The 22705-nt window shown below is 38.0% G+C and overlaps 1 protein-coding gene across 2 annotated transcripts in view; it reads right to left on the reverse strand.

Annotated features, from left to right (window-relative positions):
* The window catches only part of LOC120429089 (programmed cell death 6-interacting protein), a 40661-nt gene that overhangs the window by 14239 nt on the left and 3717 nt on the right, over positions 1-22705 (reverse strand). Inside the window, exons 3-7 of one of the 2 annotated variants that reach the window (XM_039594249.2) lie at positions 4883-5001; positions 3728-4764; positions 2829-3669; positions 2601-2762; positions 2363-2543 (exon numbers count right to left, since the gene is read on the reverse strand). The exons of the other annotated variant lie outside the window; for it this stretch is intronic. Of the exons in view, the coding sequence (XP_039450183.1) occupies positions 2443-2543; positions 2601-2762; positions 2829-3669; positions 3728-4764; positions 4883-5001 (2260 nt within the window). The 3' untranslated portion in view covers positions 2363-2442. Of the gene's footprint in view, positions 1-2362; positions 2544-2600; positions 2763-2828; positions 3670-3727; positions 4765-4882; positions 5002-22705 lie in introns of those variants that run through there. 2 annotated transcript variants of the gene reach the window in all.

The following is a 22705-nucleotide window of genomic DNA, read 5'->3' on the forward strand; positions in this document are numbered from 1 at the left end:
GTTGAGCGCTGGAACACTGGACCGTGGACGAAGATCGGCGGACAGCGTATTTTTGCGGGAGCAGGAGGCGGATTTTTCACATTACTACCAGCAGCATCACCACCAGCAGCACCATCACCAGCGGCAAAAGTTCCACCACCGCCGCCATTGTTTACGTTTTCTGCCTCATCGCCGGAGATGTCGAAGTCGAGCATCTCGAACTGATTCGCCGTCGGGAATCCCCCGGAAGACCTCCCGACTTGGGTCAGTGGCCGATGTTCGTTCAGCTGGTCCGAAATCGATGAGATACCGCCGGTCGAATTTCTTCGGTGGCGTCTCGAAGATGGCGGCGTCATCACCTTTTCCTTCTGCTGTTTGCGGGCCTTCTTGTAGTCCACCCGCTGCAGGATTTGCGATGCACTGTCCCGACCGGAATCGCCTTCGCCGGGCAGCGGCGGCGGCTTGGGCTGCTTTCGTTTCCCCAGGGCGCTGGATAACCACCGGTAGCACTAATAAATTAATTTTCGTGAGAGCTACAATTCGACGACGATGTTTACGCGCCGACGGTGACAGCTCGAATGAATTTAAGAATTTAAGAATTTAAGAACTTAAGAATTTAGGAAATTAAGAATTTAAGAATTTAAGAATTTAGGAATTTAAGATCATGATTGCTTGTTTTCAAATCCACATTGGCTTATTTAAATATTTTGCTTGACTGTTTACCTTTACTCAATACAAATGACTTGTCTCTTGCATGTCCGGAAGTAGATCGACAATGCGATGAGCAAAATTAATCAAACACAGCCCCAATCTGATCTAAAAAACTAAACTGCATCACCCCAGATTGCCAAAAGTAATTTTTCATTTGTAAACTTGCAGCACAGGAGGGAAAATATTTCTAGAATTGAAATCGAAAAATCAAGCTTCACTGCTAACGTAAACATCTACTGACGTGAGCAGGATAAACTCTTTGTTTACACACTCACATTGGCCCAATTACATTGTTTTGCTTGAAAAAACCATCCGTCAAATGATTTGCTCCCGTTAGATCCCGGGGCAAACCTGAGTTTTGTTTAGATTCGGATGAACACGGATGAACTCGAAGCTAAATTAGCTCTCGCACAAGTACTGCGGTGGGCTTGACGCGGGTGCCAAATTAGCTTTGCAACGCAATTAGGTCCCTGTGGTGGAGATGCCCTCAGAGAGCAAAGCTGGCCGAGCTGGGCCCAAACCGTCACTTCACACACTCCTGATTAGCACCACAACTGAACAATCACCAACACCAATCTAAACAGCCGAAATCTTCTTTCACAACCCGACGGTTCTCGCAACACATTGCACTAACACATGCATCAATTCAGCCCGGAGAAAATTTTAATTTTCACCACTTCTTTGCATTCTCCATGTATTGGTGTGACATCTCTCGCTACGGCTTTTTGATGAGAAACCACAGCACAATGGCTTCCATAGATCCGCGAAAAAAAAACGAAACTAGAAACACAAAGTTAACCCAAAAGAACACGAGATTTTAGAAAACTTTCACTATTTTCCTCTTCATCAGAGCTTCGCGGATCTTGTCAAGCTATTTTTGAATAAAAAGAACGCAAAAATCACTCTTAAAATCGATCGGAAACAAGCGCGACAACAAAACCAAGCCGCACCGCTAAACCAGTATAACAATTTCAGAAACCTTACAACAAAGTTCTTTGTAAAAAAAATCAAGTGATTAGCTTTTCCTCAGTGAGGAAAAGTTCGTTCTTTTAAGGAGCGGTCGTGGCTGAATGGTTACGATGTTCACTTTATAAGCGAATGGTTCTGGGTTCGATACCCATCTGCTTCCAACGAGAAAGTTCTGGACTCATTGAATTTGGAATTAATGAAAAACATGAAGCTCACGGCGGGGTTCGATCCCCTGTCCTTAGGATTGGCAAGCAAAATGCTTTCCACTTAACTGTGGAGCTTTGGTAGTTTGAGGAGGAATTAGACTGGTATAGTTGAATCCAAGAATCGGACAAAGAATCAAATTGAATTGCAAGTTGAACATCGGAGCAGAAATCCCACGTTAGAGGAAGGCCATGCCCCGAGGGGCGTAGTGCCAATAGTTTCGTTTTTTTTTTTCCCTTAAACAAGTGGAGCATCAACACTTCCCGTCTTCCAAATCCCTTTCCTTGTCCCTGGTGCGCGGTGTAGATGGGAGCGGCCGGCAATGGACGGCTGCCATGGTGGTGAGAATCTGGTTCAGGTGGAATTGGTTCTATTCCCAATTATCGATTCCTAGGCAACTTGGGCTTAGACAATCATCACATCACATGGCGAAAATCCAGTCTGCAATCCGCTAAAATCACCGTCTCCTAGCGAAGCGAAGTGAGGAAAAGTTCGTTCATTTACCGTAAATATAAATGTGCAGTGTATTTAAATTTAAAAGTAAACATAAACAGTAGAATTTGAACTTTCGTTTATGAATTATTGTGGTGGATGTTGTGCGTGGTGGTGCTGACTTGAAGCCGGGCCTGGATACGTGTAATAGGCAGCATTCGGGACTTGAGGAAAGCTTTGGTATGTGTCTGAAAGGATATTGCATTAGTTATGGAAAAATAAACAATTTCTATCACAAATCATACTTGGATATGGAAGTGTAGCATACGGATTAAATCCTTGCGGCATCGGAAGCGGTGCATAAGTTGCATAAGGCATATTTGCTCCATATCCCGGCATCGGCATTATTTGGGACTGAAGAGGGTAAGGTGTTGAGTGTGCAGGTGGTGTAGGAGCAGTTGCTTGTTCTAGATGAAAATAATTATCAGTATTGATTACAAATATAGAACTTATTTGGATATCATTAAACTAACCGGATATTAATGAAGTAGATGCCATGTGTACAGGGACTGTTGGGATAGTAGACTGAGCCTGTCGGCTGGCTTGCTGCGTTAGATCTTTCATCAACTCTTCTTTTTCCGTCTTTCGTGCAAAACAGTAGTCGGAGATTTTGTTTTGGAATATAATCAACAATTGGGTCAAATCGTTGTAAAACTTAACACCATCCTGTAGATTTTTTTGCAGTTCCGAGAAAACATCATATGCTGTAGCAAGTTGTGAGAAAAGTTGCTCATTGGATTCGCCCGATGCTCCTGTCTCCGACACAAATTTTTGATGGGTGTCCTTGATATCCTGAATGAGAGCCTCTTGGCGCGACAGACTATCTTGCACTTGATTCTGAAGGGGAGTCAAAACTCTACGGATTTCCGACAAAGAAATAGCTGGTTCATTGATAGCGCCGTCTGCAGCCAATGCTGCTAAGAACTGGTCCTTCAGGTTGATCGTCGCCGAGCGCAGCTCAGATTCAACGACATCTCTTTCGGCCTTAATTGTATTCACCGATTCCATCAATGCTTTCAAATGTTGTGCAGCAGAAGAATTGCGCATGTCACTTTTTGTAGCGCTTGAAGGAATTTCGAGTGCCATTTCATTCTCCGTCATGGACAGAATCTCAATACCTCTGCGGTTTTGTTCAAACTTTTCCCGCACAGTTTTGTCAGCATTAATGGCGTTATCTATTATTTTTCTGTATGTAGCACAATTTTCACGGAATGTTTGGGTGAGCTTACTCGACGGCGTTCGAGTCCATTGTTCTGCAAATTTCGCCCGTAGCTGCTCGTCAGCCGAGCTTTCCTCATTAAGCATCCGTTCCGCCTAAGAAACCGAATACATTTTTGAATTATTTTTTATTTAGTTATCGGGGCAAGCTTACCTCATCCAAAATCTCCCGATTGCGGTTTAACAGCTCCGGCAGTTCATTGACCATCTTTTGCAAACCATCAATGCCGCCCTTTTCACGAACATCGTTGGCTTTCTCCAAAAGAGATGGTGGCAAGGCGGATCCGCTGGCAGTTGTTTCAACCGCAGCAGGCAAATTGTAGCTTGAAAGCAGTGTATTTAAGGATTGTGTTCCTTCGCGCAGTTTCATTACTTCTCCGTTAACAATTTCAGTTTTTCGTGTTTCGCTTGCAGTCATCGCTTGGTACATCACAACGGGTGTAAGGTCAGCAAAAACATCCTTAAAGTTTGCGCTCATTACAGAAGAAAGTGGCAAGTTTTTCGCCAGCTGTGCCTTTCCAGGACCGGGAAGAGAATTAATGTCCGGAATCATTTCATTATAAATGAAATCATTGTCCTTTTTTGCCTCTGCTAGATTCTTGTTCGCCTTTGACAAATATTCATCAAGGAAGTTGGACTTTCCCATTCGAGATTGAGCTATTTTAAACAGTTCAACAGATTTCTGTAGTTGCGAGATTTCTTCACCCACTTTTTTGTTTGCCTTCGCCACCATACTGCTAAAAAACATGGTGAGTGCATGGAGACCCGCCTGTTTTCCTGCAACTATCGTTATCCATTCTTTCTCCCACAGAGATCGGATAGAATCTTTCTGTAGCATCTTCAAGGCCTCAGAATACATTTCTTCGCATTGGCAACATAACTTAGCAATAATTAAATCCTTCATGTTATCTTTAATTGCTTTGAATACAAAAATCTCTTGTGCCTGAGCCAACATTAAACTATTCAATGCACATAGAACGTCTGATGAAAGATCAACGGTCGGTTCCTGAGCAATGGCGGCTGGCGCAGCACTCTTCAGATGGAAGAAAATTCCGGCACTTTGCTGAAACAATTTGGCAGCCATTTTCAGTCCGGCATCATCGTTAAGATTCTGTGTGACCGCCAAAGAACTCTGCAAAGCTGCGATGTTAAACAATACACAAATTTTCTCAAAAACCATAGATGACAGAGCTGAAAAATAAAACAATCGTATGAACAAAGTGCTGCAGCTAAAACATTAAACAACCTTCTCGACATAGCACAGTGACAGATGCGATGAATTTAACAAAAAAATGCAAACAATACTCACTCAAACTCATACGACCACCGAATATCGATCCTTTGTCAAACGCATCTTTCCATTTGAATGGAACTTGAAAGTCTTGAACCATAATTTTTGTTTCTAATGCACACAGCTGATCATAATACCTGTAATAAAAAAATAAGACTGTTGCCTTATGAAGGGAGTGAATAATTCGCCGTCAACATTTCCAAAAGCATCATGTACAAACAATGCGGTTTGAGAAATACGCATTTGAATGTTGAGCATATTTTTTAAATTCCCATCTCAACATAAAAGCAAAAGAATACGTTCCTAACTGTTGCACACCCTGGACTAACGAAGCAACCCTACTGAAACGTGGCTGACAGCTGACACTCTATCCAGTCAGCTTTTCGGCCCCGAATACGAAGTGTTCCGTTCCGATCGCACCTCTGTCAATAGCGATAAAATGTCAGGGGGTGGTGTTCTACTTGCTATTCGATCCGCTCTGAAGCCACGCCAGCTGTTTCCACCAAATTGTTCAATTCCCGAACAGGTCTGGGTCAATGTTCCACTTGCTACATCAACGCTGTTCATTTGTGTAGTTTATATCCCCCCGAAACGTGACAATGATCGGCCTCTGATCGAACAACACAGAGATTCCCTGGTCTGGGTGGGGGTCGGGTCAATCGGCAGAAAACCGAACGGCAGAATGCCGAATGGCAGAATGCCAAATGGCAGAAATTTCAATCGGCAGAAAAATAAATGGCCGAATGATAAATGGCAGAAAAGGTCAAATGGCAGAATATAATATGGCAGAAAAGGTCAATCGGCAGAAAGGGTCAATGAGCAGAAAATTAAGAAGCCGAAAAATCAAATGGCAGAAAAATCAAAAGGCAGAAAAATTAAAAAGCAGAAAAGTTTAATGGCAGAACGTTAATAGGCAGACAAATTAATTGGCAGAAAATTAATTAGCAGAAAATTAAATGGCAGAAAGTTGATCAGCAGAAAAAATAAATAGCAGAAAATTAAATGGCAGAACATTAAACGGCAGAATAGTTAAATGGCAGAACAGCCATATGGCAGAATAATCAAATGGCGGAATAATTAATTAGCAGAAGAGTTGAATGGCAGAATAGTTAAATGGCAGAATAAATAATTCACAGGAGAGTTGAATGGCAGAATAGTCCAATGGCAGAACAGTCAAATGGCAGAATAGTCAAACGGCAGAATAGTCCAATGGCAGAACAGTCAAATGGCAGAATAGTCAAACGGCAGAATTCACTTGATTTAATATTAATAGTACGTTCATTTGAAGTGCCGGTACGGCACTGAGTGCCGCACTCGTCGGTGCCAGTTTTGATTCAATCGAACGTCATTTGTCAGTGTGCGTGGAACTCGCATGAAACTGAAAAAATATCGAGTGCTGCACTAGAGTTTCAGTTCCAAGATGGCAGCGAAACTCGTGCGGAACTAGCGCGAGTTTTTCCAAAGAAACACTTTGCTTATATTGTAACTTCAGTGTTTATTCAACATAAACAGTTTATCAAACAGTTTATGCAATAAAAGTAATAATTTTTAATAAATTGTACTGTTTAACATTTAGAGTCTTTTGAATAGGTCCTTTAAACCAGGGCTGTGGAGTCGGAGTCGGAGTCGGTGGAGTCGGGTCTTTTTGGGGACCTGGAGTCGGAGTCGGAGTCGTCAAAACTCGAACAACTGGAGTCGGAGTCGGCTAAATTTTAAGAGCTGGAGTCGGAGTCGGAGCCGAAGATTTCTGAAAACCTGGAGTCGGAGTCGGAGTTATCTTAAATTCAACAAAAATATCTTTTTTTCTATTGTTCAGTATTTATTATATAACAGCTTAATTTACAAAACTTCTTATGTTTTTAATTGTTTTTTACGTCGCATGCAATGCGTCGCCATTTTTTCATTTTTTTTTAGAGATTTATCAGATGCCTTTATGTTTTTGAAGCTTTTTATTGTGATTGGAAAGCTCTAATTGTGTTATTTCACTATAATCACTAAATGATAACATCTTACCCAAGTATGTAGTATCATAATTTAAAAAAAAATATAAAAAATATTGGTTATGTAGTCAGACATATCTAACTGATTCTTGACTGCTTCCCTTTGCCTATATTTATGTGCACATTCAATTCAAATTTGAGTAAATTTCATCCAGTTCTTTCTGAAAAAAGAACACACACAGTCATCTTTTACCCCGATAGCGAATGTCTTGGAGGTTTTAAGTTAAATCATTTTATAGGAAAAAAATTACGAGGTACATGGAAAGATTAAAAATAATAATTACTGTTTTTGGAAATCGAAAAAGAGTCACTGACAGTTTAACTTTTGTAATAAATAATCAACGATAATAACAATCTCTTACTTGGAACTCACCATGTGCATTTTGTTTATAACTGAGTACAAGAAAATCAAAGGGTTCAAAATAATTGAAACTAACAAAAAATATCAAAAGAAGTTGCAACTAATTTTGAAATAATCATTGAATGTTGATGTTCATTTTAGGTAAACTATTTTGATATCGTTGCAAATTATCGTTGAACAAATCTCAAGACTTCAGTACAAAAATGAACTAATGAAAAAATGTATAGAACAAAGTATTGGTTTTGAATTTATTTTTCAAATATTATAAAAAAAAACAAATCTAAATATTATTAACCGGTAAGAATTTTGTCATACTGTATGTCCCACGCCAATATGACGGAAGGTGATTATCATTGCAAATCAATGTACCTTAAAAAATGAAATACTTGTGACCTAGAAAATATTTTACTTGTGGATATATGTTTTTTTATTATATTTTATTTTTTTTTTCATATATTTTGATGGAGGCGCAAGATCATTCATAAAGCTTCGTTTTAGGTGAAGATTCACGAAGTATCGTGTATCGTTATTTTTGAAAATTAGAATAAATTAAAAAAAATCAAGAGTAAAATATTTTCCATGTCACAGATATTTGAAAAGGACCTCTTAAGCGTCCTTTCCACGAAGAAATTGTTCAGATACATTGATTTGCAATAATAATCTCCTTCAGCCATGGCGTGATGTCCATGTACGTCTTAAAAAAAACATAAAAAATGTTTCGTTTAAAATTTTTATTTAAAAAACAAGGTGCCTGTCACTGTGCTTCTTATAAATGACAGCTTGACAAATAGAAAATTGAATTTTAATTTTCAATAGATCATTAAGGCCAGGTTTCTTTTAATTATTCATTCAAAAATAACAATTTAATATTTAAATTTAAGGCTTTGACTAAATTATTTGCAAATTTGAGGTTAAGCAAATGAATCCAAATTTACTCACAAAACTGTTCTTCTCAAAATGCCTCTAAAACTGAAGATATTTTTTGATTTCTGTTTCCATAACGTATAAAACTTTTAACCTAGATTTTTTTTTCCGTTTTGTGATTCGAACTTATTTATCTTGAGAAAAACATGACGCTTAGAGAGTATTTAAATAATCCTATTTATCAATGTTTTAAAAATAATTAACTTATAATAGTTGACTAACTTTTGAAACATTTAAAAATATGTGGAGTCGGAGTCGGAGTCGAAGCCAACCATTTGTTGAAAGTTGGAGTCGGAGTCGGTTAGAGTTGGCAGGCTGGAGTCGGAGTCGGAGTCAACCATTTGTTGAAAGCCGGAGCCGGAGTCGGAGTCGGAGTCGGCTAATCTGAGAAAGCCGGACTCCGACCGCTTGAAATATGACCCGACTCCGCAGCCCTGCTTTAAACATATGAAACACAATAGCTTATAGGACCTTTTTTTTTAAAAAAAAAAAACTATGAACCGATGGAGGTTATGTTACACATGACCAGTCTGCCCAAGAACTATGCAAGAAGCATGTTGAAATGGTGGCAAATTTTCGATTCGGACAGTGCATGTGTTTAAATGGGGAGAAAGACCGCAATGTAGTACCGCCCCTTCCAAATGTTGTTCCAGCCAGCCCAGTCACGAAATATTCTAGCAGAGCTGGTTCTGCTAAAACCCTGCTAGAACGGTGGAGCATTTCTGCTAGAATGCTGTAAGAATTTCCAGCTTTGTTAGAACTGTGCTAGATCGTCGTAACTGGGAGATTTCTACCACTTGAAGCAGTGTATGCACTTGGTAACAAACCAGTCAAGGAAAATTTCAAATGGGCAACAACAGCAGCGAAAGCAAGCCAGAGATGGTGTAGAAAACCCCCCAAAAAATCGCTTCGTTGTTCTGCTGTTCGTAAAAATGTTTTTTGACTCCTTTCCTTTTCGAGCTGCGTACTGGCCCTGTGTCCTAAATAGTTCCTTAGTAACTTTTTAAAATGGCGTAACCATTAATGTAAACAAACAGTCTATCCCACTTGCTCTGGTGACAGTTATCGTTGTGTAAGAGTGAGATAGAGTTATCTACGTGCGCATGTATTGCGTGTTTGAACACGAAGGGTTTTTAGGTTAAAATTTGTACCCGCCAGCAAAAACAAAGTGTGCGTGAGATCGGGCTTAGATAGCTTAGATTTTGTTTATACTATTTTCGAGTAGATCAATCGCCTGTAAAAACCAGCTGTTTACCACGTGCACCACCACAGCTGATTTTGACAGACGAATCATTCTACTCGATTTGCCTAAGGGCATCTCCAGCGCTGGGGTGCAAATCAAATTTGCACCCGGCTCATGAACACCGAGATCAAATTTGCCACCTTGAAAAAACTCCGTCATCCCCACCGCTAGGGTAGCAAATTTGCCACCGAAACAAGCCCACCGCGGGGGGCAAATATGGGTTTTTATCATTTTTTGCTCTCGTTTACCTTCAAAATCAATAATTATGTGTTGATTCATGCCTAGAAATGCTAAAAGTTTATTAAACTTTTTAATCCTATTAAATATTTCAAAGAATTTCATTTTTCGAAAATGTCGAAATTTCAGCCATTTGCTACCCGATTTGATTCCCACCAAATTTGCTCTCGAGTTTGCCCCCGAGGTTCCCACCGCGCGTAGCAAAGCAGGTATCAAATTTGATCTCAAGTTCATCTGTAGAAGAAAAATATGTGTCGGTACCTGTCGGGTACTCATTTTCTGATACCCGACAAGTACGGGGGCAAAGTTTTGAATGCGTGTTTCGGAGATTTTTGTATGTCTGCTCTTGTGGGTGATTAAAAAATTCAAAAATTCAAAAATTCAAAAATTAAAAAATTAAAAAATTCAAAAATTCAAAAATTCAAAAATTCAAAAATTCAAAAATTCAAAAATTCAAAAATTCAAAAATTCAAAAATTCAAAAATTCAAAAATTCAAAAAATCCAAAAATTCAAAAATTCAAAAATTTAAAAATTTAAAAATTTAAAAATTCAAAAATTCAAAAATTCAAAAATTCAAAAATTCAAAAATTCAAAAATTCAAAAATTTAAAAATTCAAAAGTTCAAAAATTCAAAAAATCAAAAATTATTTTTTTTTAAAATTTTTGAAATTCTTAAAATTTTTAAAAATTTTGAAATTTTTGAAATTTTTGAAATTTTTGAAATTTTTGAAATTTTTGAAATTTTTTAAATTTTTGAAATTTTTGAAAATTTTGATTCCTGAAAATTTTTAAAAATTTTGGAAAATTTTGAAATTTTTAATTTTTTGAATTTTTTTTCCGTGCTTGATTCGATTTTTCCGTGCATAATTCCATTTGATGCGGTAGCAAACAGGCTGACTACCGGGTAGCAAAGTGAAATCTCGAAGAACTGAGAGCAAATTTGCTACCGCGACAGGTACCGCGATGGGGTTGACGTCGGGTGCAAATTAGCTTTGCTTCGATGTTTGCACCCAGCGCTGGAGATGCACTAAGTATGCGTGTCAATTTTGTTACGAACTAACACACTCTCGCGCGTGGATATCTCTCGCTGTCAAATCTTAACATGGAGTTAAACTTTCTGTGCAGTTGCTGTGAAGCTTACCAAGGCTTTTCAAAAAGTTTAACTCCATGTTGCACGCACACACTCTCACAAAAGCAAAATGAAACGGTACCCTAATGTGCGAACGCGTAATAAAGAGTTATCTACGTGCGCATGTATTGCGTGTACGTACACGAAAAATTTTGTTGTACCAGCCAGCAAAACAAATGGTGCGCTAGTGTGTGTGAGATCGGGCTTAGAAAGCTCTATAGAGATCTCCACGGTTTCTCTCACGCACACCATGATTTTGTGTTAGTATTCGTATTCAAAGTAGAGCAGTTCTCTAGGATTTCGGTCATTCGATTTTTTTCGTATTTTTTAATCTGACTGAAACTTTTTTGGTGCCTTCGGTATGCCCAAAGAAGCCATTTTGCATCTTTAGTTTGTCCATATAATTTTCCATACAAATTTGGCAGCTGTCCATACAAAAATGATGTATGAAAATTCAAAAATCTGTATCTTTTGAAGGAATTTTTTGATCGATTTGGTGTCTTCGGCAAAGTTGTAGATATGAATACGGACTACACTGGAAAAAAATGATACACGGTAAAAAATTTTTTGGTAATTTTTTACTTAACTTTTTACCACTAAAATTTGATTTGCAAAAAAACACTATTTTTATTTTTTTTTATTTTTTGATATGTTTTAGAGGACATAAAATGCCAACTTTTTAGAAATTTTTTAATCTATACTAATTTTTTCAAAAAATCGAAATTTTGGACGCAAAAATTTTTCAACTTTATTTTTTGATGTAAAATCAAATTTGCAATCAAAAAGTACTTTAGAGAAATTTTGATAAAGTGCACCGTTTTCAAGTTAAATCCATATTTAGGTGACTTTTTTGAAAATAGTCGCAGTTTTTCATTTTTTTAAATTAGTGCACATGTTTGCACACTTCTGGAAAAAATATTTTTGAAAAGCTGAGAAAATTCTCTATATTTTGCTTTTTCGGACTTTGTTGATACGATCTTTAGTTGCTGAGATATTGCCATGCAAAGGTTTAAAAACTGGAAAATTGATGTTTTCTAAGTCTCACCCTAACAGCCCACCAATTTTTAATGTCGATATCTCAGCAACTAATGGTCCGATTTTCAATGTTAATATATGAAACATTTGTGAAATTTTCCGATCTTTTCGAAAAAAATATTTTCAAAAATTTTAAACCAAGGCTAACATTTTAAAAGGACGTAATATTGAATGTTTGGCCCTTTTGAAATGTTAGTCTTGATTTGAAAATTTTGAAAATATTGTTTTCGAAAAGATCGGAAAATTTCACAAATGTTTCATATATTAACATTGAAAATCGAACCATTAGTTGCTGAGATATCGACATTGAAAAATGGTGGGCTGTTTGGGTGAGACTTAGAAAACATCAATTTTCCTGTTTTTAAACCTTTGCATTGCAATATCTCAGCAACTAAAGGTCGTATCAACAAAGTCCGAAGAAGCAAAATATAGAGAATTTTCTCAGCTTTTCAAAAATATTTTTTCCAAAAGTGTGCAAACATGTGCACTAATTTTAAAAAATGAAAAACTGCGACTATTTTCAAAAAAGTCACCTAAATATGGATTTAACTTGAAAACGATGCACTTTATCAAAATTTCACTAAAGTACTTTTTGATTGCAAATTCAATTTTACATCAAAAAATGAAGTTGAAAAATTTTTGTGACCAAAATTTCGATTTTTTGAAAAAATCAGTATTGATTAAAAAAATCATAACTCGGTCAATGATTTTTTGCACAACCTGGAAATTTCTGAAAAGTTGGCATTTTATGTCCTCTAAAACATATCAAAAAATAAAAAAAATTAAAAATAGTGTTTTTTTGCAAATCAAGTTTTAGTGACAAAAAGTTAAATAAAAAAATCAGCAAATTTTTTTTACCGTGTATCATTTTTTTCCAGTGTAGTCCATATCCATACCTACAACTTTGCCGAAGACACCAAATCGATCAAAAAATTCCATCAAAAGATACAGATTTTTGAATTTTCATACATCATTTTTGTATGGACAGCTGCCAAATTTGTATGGAAAATTATATGGACAAACTAATAATGCAAAATGGCTTCTTTGGGCATACCGAAGGCACCAAAAAAGTTTCAGCCGGATTAAAAAATACAAAAATTAAAATTGAAGAAAAAAGACCGATTTCGTAGAGAATTGCTCAGTATTGTTTTGGTTTTGATCGATTGTGATTGGTTGAATTCCAAACAGCTGATTTTGTTCATACTATTTTTACACATACATAGGCAAATCGAGTAGATCAATCGCCTGTAAAAACCAGCTGTTTACCACGTGCTCGTGGTATAACAAAGGACACAGCTGGTTTTGACAGACGAATCATAGAGATATCCACGCGCGAGAGTGTATTGCTTATTGCGAGATAAAATCACGTTTCTCCATCGCTGTGATTGACAGGAGATTATTGCCGCCTAACTACCGCAGTGTTAAAATCAGCAAGTTGAACTGAAATTCTGCGTTGATTTGGCTGTCAACTTGTGCGAAGGCGAGTTATACTAACAGAAGGAAAACTAACTGGAAGTAAACTAAATGGTGGGATCAATTGCACAGGATTCAAGCTACAGATCAATCCGAGATGGACGGATGCTCAGCGTTTCGCTGTTGGAAAAGGCGATTGGTCGTCCTTCGCTACCCTGGAGCTTGTCAGATCTACCAATGCCATTGAATGAATGTAATCTTTTCTAATAAAGTAATTTAAAAAACGAAATCTTCCCGCTTTTAGTATTTAGTCTGAGGCATAAAACCTTGTAGGAACCTAATAACTAGCTCTTGCTTGTTGGTTGCGGTAAATGCCCAAATAAAGCTATGAAACAATCAGGATGCTACCATAAAACCTCAATAATACTAGGTGGTAGTTAGTTGGTTTCAAAATGTTACTTGGGTAGGGTAATTAAGACATGCTTATAATTGAAAATGAGAAATTCTCATTGAGAGAGCATGAGCATGAGCATGAGAGATCACCCATGGTTGCCCCTCCGTTGCTGAACAGAACCGTAATATCCTTTCAGCACTACTGATTATAGGCTTCGACGATCTAGTGGTGTTTCTCTTATCAACAGCATGTATGAATGCGCTGAAAAGATAAAACACTATGATTGCTAAAGCTAGATCAGTTGCGAATAGGTAACAGTCATTGGCCACCAACGGCGCCCGCCATGTCAGTTTGTAGACCTCGGTTTTAAGGGACGGGAATGTTAGTTAGCGCAGGTTGCTACTAGGGCAGCTGATTTACTCTGTGCTTACACCCCACGAGCGCCAGGAACCTGAAAACTTGTTAGTAGGATAGGGTGTTTGGTCAGGATTCATCATAGAAGATGATGATGCTACCCAAAATCATAGAGTTTGTTGAAAGGTTTTATATATTATTCTCAAGGCAAAAAATCGGATGCTGCGGATGAGACATTTCCCGTTTAACTGTTGTTAAATTTTAAATGAAATGGTTTCATCTTAGACAGCCGGCTGTGGAAAGATAAAACCAAATAATGTTTATTTAAAGAATGAGGTGTTAAACGCGGGTCTCGTGGCGCAGGGGTAGCGGCTTCGGCTGCCGATCCCGATGATGCTATGAGACGCGGGTTCGATTCCCGCCTTATCCACTGAGCTTCTATCGGATGGTGAAGTAAAACGTCGGTCCCGGTTTCTCCTGTCTCGTCAGAGGCGCTGGAGCAGAAATCCCACGTTAGAGGAAGGCCATGCCCCGGGGGGCGTAGTGCCAATAGTTTCGTTTCGTGTTAAACGCAATGCTGCAATGATAGCGTAGTCTGATTCTTAATTATATAACCATTTAATTCATAAATTTGTTACGGAAACGACGCTACGAACTCAACCATCAAATGCCTTCCGATCTTCTTTCTGTTAACTAGATGAGGTATTGATTATCGTTGCCTCTCGAGCTACGATGCTATGGAGAGGGCTTAACACATAAACAACCGACGTCGTGCCCTCCGAGCTACGGAGCTATGGGAAGGTCTTTTTAACACAAAAAAGACTCGCGCACCACACGACGTTCTTGATGAATCAAAATAATTTTGTTACGCGGTAAAACTAACGAACTCAACCGTCAAATTGCCTTCCAACCAGCGATGATGAAGAAAGGGCACTTTGCACACAAACACAACCATCCGCTTGCACTGACGGAACATCACGCACAAACAGCCACACAAGAGAGACGAAATTATCGCGAAAAAAAATAGGACTGCGCGTCCCCAGGAGCACTGAACTTATGACGGCATTATTCAATTATACTGACCAATCACCCCATGCACACAAACAGCCACACAAAAGAAACGAAAATTATCGCGAAAAAACAGGACTGCGCGTCCCCAGAAGCACTGAACTTATGACGGCATTATTCAATTATACTGACCAATCACCCCATGCACACAAACAGCCACACAAAAGAGACGAAATTATCGCGAAAAAAAACAGGACTGCGCGTCCCAAAGCACTGAACTTATGATGGCATTATTCAATTATACTGACCAATCACCCCATGCACACAAACAGCCACCTGAAAATGAGAAATTCTCATTGAGAATGTATTTACTGTAAAATTTACAGATTTCTTCCTTCCCCAAAGCATAGGTTTTAGTCAGAACATTGTTCAATCTACATACTCGGCCGTCTAGATAATGGTACCGTTTACAGACTCAGCGGACACAGCTCGAGGTGACCGATAGAATTGTTCCCTCGAGCTCATTAGAAAAAAAAACCGTCAAAAAAACTCCAAAGTTCCGACTACGAGAATCGAGCCATGAACCTTTAACAGACCATCTCAATGACTTAACTGTCTCGGCCACACAGCTTGGTGACTAGATTGTGATCAAAAGTCGATGCATTACACTTGTTTTGTTTTGATGGTGTGATGGAAAATCAGTTTGCCAACTGTGATGAAAATTATTAGGTTTTACGCCGTCGCGGCTAACCTCAATCGTGTATTTCTGTTTGACAGCTCGCGTGCACTGTTTACATAGACTTGTCATGTTCGAACGAAAAGTGCTGGGTATTTTTTTTTAATTCAAAATCGGCCGGAATTACAAAAGTCAAGTGGTAAGTAAATTGTTAGTGAATTTATTGCAAGATTTTAAGTTTTTTTTTTATTAAATTCATTGCAGGAAACCGAAGGCGAAGTGGGCGGCAAACTTGTCTACATGCTCGCTGAACCCGAACGAAAACGCAATGCCTTGTTCCGACGCTCTGCCTGGAATGACCTACAGGGAACCGATCACCAAGGACATGCAAGTCCCAGAAAACTACCGCACCGTCTTCCGACCGCTTATGCTCCAGCTCCAGCTCCCGAGGACATGGTCAAGTTCAATCTCGAGCGCTGCATCCTCGCCCTCCTCCACCAGAAAAACACCGGCAGACTCTTCATCGTCCTGTTTGAGAAGAAAAAGAAGCTGCTTTCGGAGGTTTTCCGTCGCCGAAGGCCTGCGAAGCGGAACCACTCCAAAAGAAGCTAAAACGCTACCACCGCAACCCGCTCAGGCCTAGGAGGGTCTCCAGATTGTTAACGGATGTATCGGCGCAGAATGGAGTACGCGTATCGTGAGGAACGACATGACCAAGCTGCTGTTTTAAAACAATCCGGAGAAGCCGCCGGAAATTAAAAAGCTGGGCGAGGAAGGAGTTGGAACCGTGCAGATGTGTGTCGGAGTATCGGCGGATCCGTTTGCGGTGCGGAACTATTATCCTCCTCGTGGGCGATTCTTGACGTGGGCCTGACGGAAAAGGACAGTTTGTCCTTGGTTAAAATTAGTACGAATTGGTGGTTCGGTTCAACAAACAACTGGTCTCCGGCACCTGGCAGCGAGGGTGCTTCAATCTACAGCCATTCTTCGCCATACATTACAGGCTGTCGAAAATAATAATATTTCTTTAAAAAAAATCGTCATTTCATATGGAATGAGTTGGGCTATAATGTCCTTTTATAAGATTTTACCAAATTTTAGAAGATTCTATGACAATTTCCGGAATTCCATTTCCCGGAATGGACGTTTTCCGAAATGGACATTATCCGGAATGGACGTTTTCCGGAATGAACGTTATCCGGAATGGACAGTATCCGGAATGGACGTTATCCGGAATGAAATTTCCCGGAATGGACGTTTCCCGGAATGGACATTTCCCGGATTTTTTTTTATATTACCTGATATGAGAATGAATGGAATCTTGCCTACTCACTTACTTGTGGTTAAGAATTATTTAGTTTGTACTTCGTTGGTTTTGACAACAATATGAATATAAATACATGAATGATAAAAAGAAAGTGAAATGTTCGGACATGAACAATAGAAGCAAGTGTTGACTATTGAAACAATACTTTATCAACCACCACGAGATGTAACAATGTAGATCGATAGATATTAGATGTTTTTTACATTCTTTCAATGTGTTGTTATGTAAGAATTTTCCCTTCTTTTGTTAATCATTTGACTTATGTGACTAAATTCTACCATATTTTACTATAAAGCAGAATGATTATTTTCAAAGAAGGGAAAACCTCAAGTAAATAAAAAGCTTTTCAGAAAATCAATGTGTAATGTGTCCTGTCAAGAAAATAAATAGCTTGAGTGTATTTTTAAAGAATGAAAAACCTCAAGGAAAAATACATTATACATTGATTTTCTGAAAAGCTTTTATTTATCTTGAGATTTTCCCTTCTTTAAAAATACACGTTCATTCATCAAAGTAATGGGATTTTATGTAAGAATTATCCCTTCTTTTGTTAATTCTACTAAATTTCAACTAGTTTTTGTTAAGGAACTCTGCACTATAAAGAAGAATGTGTTTTTTTTAAAGAAGGGAAATCCTCTAGAAAAAAAAGCTTTCAGAAAATCAATGCATAATGTATATTTTCTTGAGGTTTACCCTTCTTTAAAAATACACGATCTTTAATCGATGTGATGGAATTTCGTGTAAGGGATTCCCCTTTTTGTGTTAATCAGTTGACTTTTGTGACTAAATTCTACCAAATTTTATTATAAAGCAGAATGTTTATTTTCAAAGAAGGGAAAACCTCTTGTAAATAAACAGCTTTTCAGAAAATCAATTTATAATGTGTACTTCCTTGAGGTATTTCATTCTTTAAAAATATAGTCAAGGCACCAAATCAAAAAAGGTGCTCATTTTTCGTGTCTAGAAGCAAATCGTGTAACAGGCCAGTTTTTTATGGATCTAGACTAAATCGACCCTCCTGAATCCGAATCTGCCTGTTGATTTTCCCGATTCTCAAAGGGAACCGAGATATTCAAGATGGCGTCCAATATGGCGGCTGAATGGAAAAATCACAATAAAAAGATTTTTAAGTTCAATCAACTACTCAAATTTAACTAAATTGGGGTCGCTGAACTCAAATATGACCCCAAGAATACTCCAAAGTACTCAGGGAATGTGCAATCCAAGATGGCGGCCAATATGGCGAAGTTAGAATATTGGAAATGTTTATACAGAAATGTAACAGGCAATCAACAGGTCAAATTTAACTAATTTGGGGTCGCTGAACTCGAATATGACCCATAGAATACTCCAAAGTACTCAGGGAATGTGCAATCCAAGATGGCGGCCAATATGGCGAAGTTAGAATATTGGAAATGTTTATACAGAAATGTAACAGGCAATCAACAGGTCAAATTTAACTAATTTGGGGTCGCTGAACTCGAATATGACCCCAAGAATACTCCAAAGTACTCAGGGAATGTGCAATCCAAGATGGCGGCCAATATGGCGAAGTTAGAATATTGGAAATGTTTATACAGAAATGTAACAGGCAATCAACAGGTCAAATTTAACTAATTTGGGGTCGCTGAACTCGAATATGACCCATAGAATACTCCAAAGTACTCAGGGAATGTGCAATCCAAGATGGCGGCCAATATGGCGAAGTTAGAATATTGGAAATGTTTATACAGAAATGTAACAGGCTATCAACAGGTCAAATTTAACTAATTTGGGGTCGCTGAACTCGAATATGACCCCAAGAATACTCCAAAGTACTCAGGGAATGTGCAATCCAAGATGGCGGCCAATATGGCGAAGTTAGAATATTGGAAATGTTTATACAGAAATGTAACAGGCTATCAACAGGTCAAATTTAACTAATTTGGGGTCGCTGAACTCGAATATGACCTCTAGAATACTCCAAAAAACTCAGGGAATATGCAATCAAAGATGGCGGCCAAAATGGCGAAGATAGAGTATTAGAATGTTTATACAGAAATGTAACAGGCAATCAACAGGTCAAATTTAACTAATTTGGGGTCGCTGAACTCGAATATGACCCCAAGAATACTCCAAAGTACTCAGGGAATGTGCAATCCAAGATGGCGGCCAATATGGCGAAGTTAGAATATTGGAAATGTTTATACAAAAATGTAACAGGCTATCAACAGGTCAAATTTAACTAATTTGGGGTCGCTGAACTCGAATATGACCCCAAGAATACTCCAAAGTACTCAGGGAATGTGCAATCCAAGATGGCGGCCAATATGGCGAAGTTAGAATATTGGAAATGTTTATACAGAAATGTAACAGGCTATCAACAGGTCAAATTTAACTAATTTGGGGTCGCTGAACTCAAATATGACCCCAAGAATACTCCAAAGTACTCAGGGAATGTGCAATCCAAGATGGCGGCCAATATGGCGAAGTTAGAATATTGGAAATGTTTATACAGAAATGTAACAGGCTATCAACAGGTCAAATTTAACTAAATTGGGGTCGCTGAACTCAAATATGACCCCAAGAATACTCCAAAGTACTCAGGGAATGTGCAATCCAAGATGGCGGCCAATATGGCGAAGTTAGAATATTGGAAATGTTTATACAGAAATGTAACAGGCTATCAACAGGTCAAATTTAACTAAATTGGGGTCGCTGAACTCAAATATGACCCCAAGAATACTCCAAAGTACTCAGGGAATGTGCAATCCAAGATGGCGGCCAATATGGCGAAGTTAGAATATTGGAAATGTTTATACAGAAATGTAACAGGCAATCAACAGGTCAAATTTAACTAATTTGGGGTCGCTGAACTCGAATATGACCCATAGAATACTCCAAAGTACTCAAGGAATGTGCAATCCAAGATGGCGGCCAATATGGCGAAGTTAGAATATTGGAAATGTTTATACAGAAATGTAACAGGCAATCAACAGGTCAAATTTAACTAATTTGGGGTCGCTGAACTCGAATATGACCCATAGAATACTCCAAAGTACTCAAGGAATGTGCAATCCAAGATGGCGGCCAATATGGCGAAGTTAGAATATTGGAAATGTTTATACAGAAATGTAACAGGCAATCAACAGGTCAAATTTAACTAATTTGGGGTCGCTGAACTCGAATATGACCCCAAGAATACTCCAAAGTACTCAGGGAATGTGCAATCCAAAATGGCGGCCAATATGGCGTAGTTAGAATATTGGAAATGTTTCCCTGAGTGCTTTGGAGTATTCTAGGGATCATATTCGAGTTCAGCGACTCGAAATTAATTAAATTTGACCTGTTGATTGCCTGTTACATTTCTGTATAAACATTTTCAAATATTCTAACTTTGCAATATTGGCCGCCATCTCGGGTTGCACATTCCCTGAGTACTTTGGAGTTTTCTAGGGGTCATATTCGAGTTCAGCAACCTTAAATTAATTAAATTTGACCTGTTGATAGCCTGTTACATTTCTGTATAATCATTTCCAATATTCTAACTTCGCCATATTGGCCGCCATCTTGGATTGCACATTCCCTGAGTACTTTGGAGTATTTTTGGGATCATATTTGAGTTCAGCGACCCCAAATTAGTTAAATTTGACCTGTTGATAGCCTGTTACATTTCTGTATAAACATTTCCAATATTCTAACTTCGCCATATTGGCCGCCATCTTGGATTGCACATTCCCTGAGTACTTTGGAGTATTCTTGGGGTCATATTCGAGTTCAGCGACCCCAAATTAGTTAAATTTGACCTGTTGATTGCCTGTTACATTTCTGTATAAACATTTCCAATATTCTTACTTCGCCATAATGGCCGCCATCTTGGATTGCACATTCCCTGAATACTTTAGAGTATTCTAGGGATCATATTCGAGTTCAGCGACCCCAATTTAGTTAAATTTGAGTAGTTGATTGAACTTAAAAATCTTTTTATTGTGATTTTTCCATTCAGCCGCCATATTGGACGCCATCTTGAATATCTCGGTTCCCTTTGAGAATCGGGAAAATCAACAGGCAGATTCGGATTCAGGAGGGTCGATTTAGTCTAGATCCATAAAAAACTGGCCTGTTACACGATTTGCTTCTTGCATCGCTATTTTCGGCTTTTGTGCCTTGACTAATACACTCAAGCTATAAATTTTCTTGGGGTTTTCCCTTCTTTGAAAATAATCACCCTGCTTTATAGTAAAATTTGGTAGAATTTGGTCACAATAGTGACCTGATTTACACAAGAAGGGAAATCTCTTACACGAAATTCCATCACATCGATTAAAGATCGTGTATTTTTAAAGAAGGGAAAACCTCAAGAAAATATACATTATACATTGATTTTCTGAAAAGCTTTTTATTTACTTGAGGTTTTCCCTTTTTTGAAAATAATCATTCTGCTTTATAGTAAAATATGGTTGAATTTAGTCACATAAGTCAAATGATTAACAAAAGAAGGGAAAATTCTTACATAACAACACATTGAAAGAATGTAAAAAACATCTAATATCTATCGATCTACATTGTTACATCTCGTGGTGGTTGATAAAGTATTGTTTCAATAGTCAACACTTGCTTCTATTGTTCATGTCCGAACATTTCACTTTCTTTTTATCATTCATGTATTTATATTCATATTGTTGTCAAAACCAACGAAGTACAAACTAAATAATTCTTAACCACAAGTAATTGAGTGGGCAAGATTCCATTCATTCTCATATCAGGTAATATAAAAAAAAAATCCGGGAAATGTCCATTCCGGGAAACGTCCATTCCGGGAAATTTCATTCCGGATAACGTCCATTCCGGAAAACGTCCATTCCGGATAATATCCATTCCGGAAAACGTCCATTCCGGGAAATGGAATTCCGGAAATTGTCATAGAATCTTTTAGAATATACCCAGAACCTAGGGCTTTTTCAATGTTCCCCTCTCTTCTCAGCCAATGAGACACTTTGTTTCAATTAAATATAATAATAAAATATATTATACTAATTACATTTGATTTACATAATAAGTGGATCACCTTTAGCTTTAGTTTGCATTTTGTATATGATTTATCATTTCTGTAACACTAGGTACAATGTGGAAAAAAAATGTTAAGAAAACATAACTCAACCTAAAACTAACTTAAACTTACCCTCTAACGCCCAGAGCTGTTTGCTTATCGTAAAAATAGTAAATGGCTAAATTTTGGTACAATATTGCAGGAAATACTTTACTTTGACCCATAAACATCGAATTGGTGCAAAAAAGTGGAATTTGAAGTGGTGCACCAGAGCACCATCAGGAAGATGAGCAACTTAATTTTAAATCACAAAATCTCGTTTTCTTCAAATCTATTGGTTCAGTTGTTTGAAAATGCTTCGAAATGTGTTAAAACTACTTATTCTTTGCTGTAAGACTAGGGGAAATCTACCCTTTCCAATCAAACACCTATCTTCGTCATATGGAGAGTTTGATGCTCGATTAAAGCTCCAAAAATACTATTTGGGCTATAAACTTACCAGCAACAGCACCGCCTCGAGTAAGCACGCAAATGTATGCCACTTACTGGCCAAAAAGATCACATTTAATGCACTTTTGATCATAATTTGTATTTTGCGAGACCACTTCTCATCATTTTGTTGGCACACACAGTGACACACACGAAAATCCCTCAAACGCTTAATGAATATCGCCAAAATTAACTTTTGTTTTATGTTTTATATGAGGGAA

The sequence above is a fragment of the Culex pipiens genome, unplaced genomic scaffold, assembly GCF_016801865.2.
Source record: "Culex pipiens pallens isolate TS unplaced genomic scaffold, TS_CPP_V2 Cpp_Un0003, whole genome shotgun sequence".
In the NCBI taxonomy this organism is placed as follows: domain Eukaryota; kingdom Metazoa; phylum Arthropoda; class Insecta; order Diptera; family Culicidae; genus Culex; species Culex pipiens.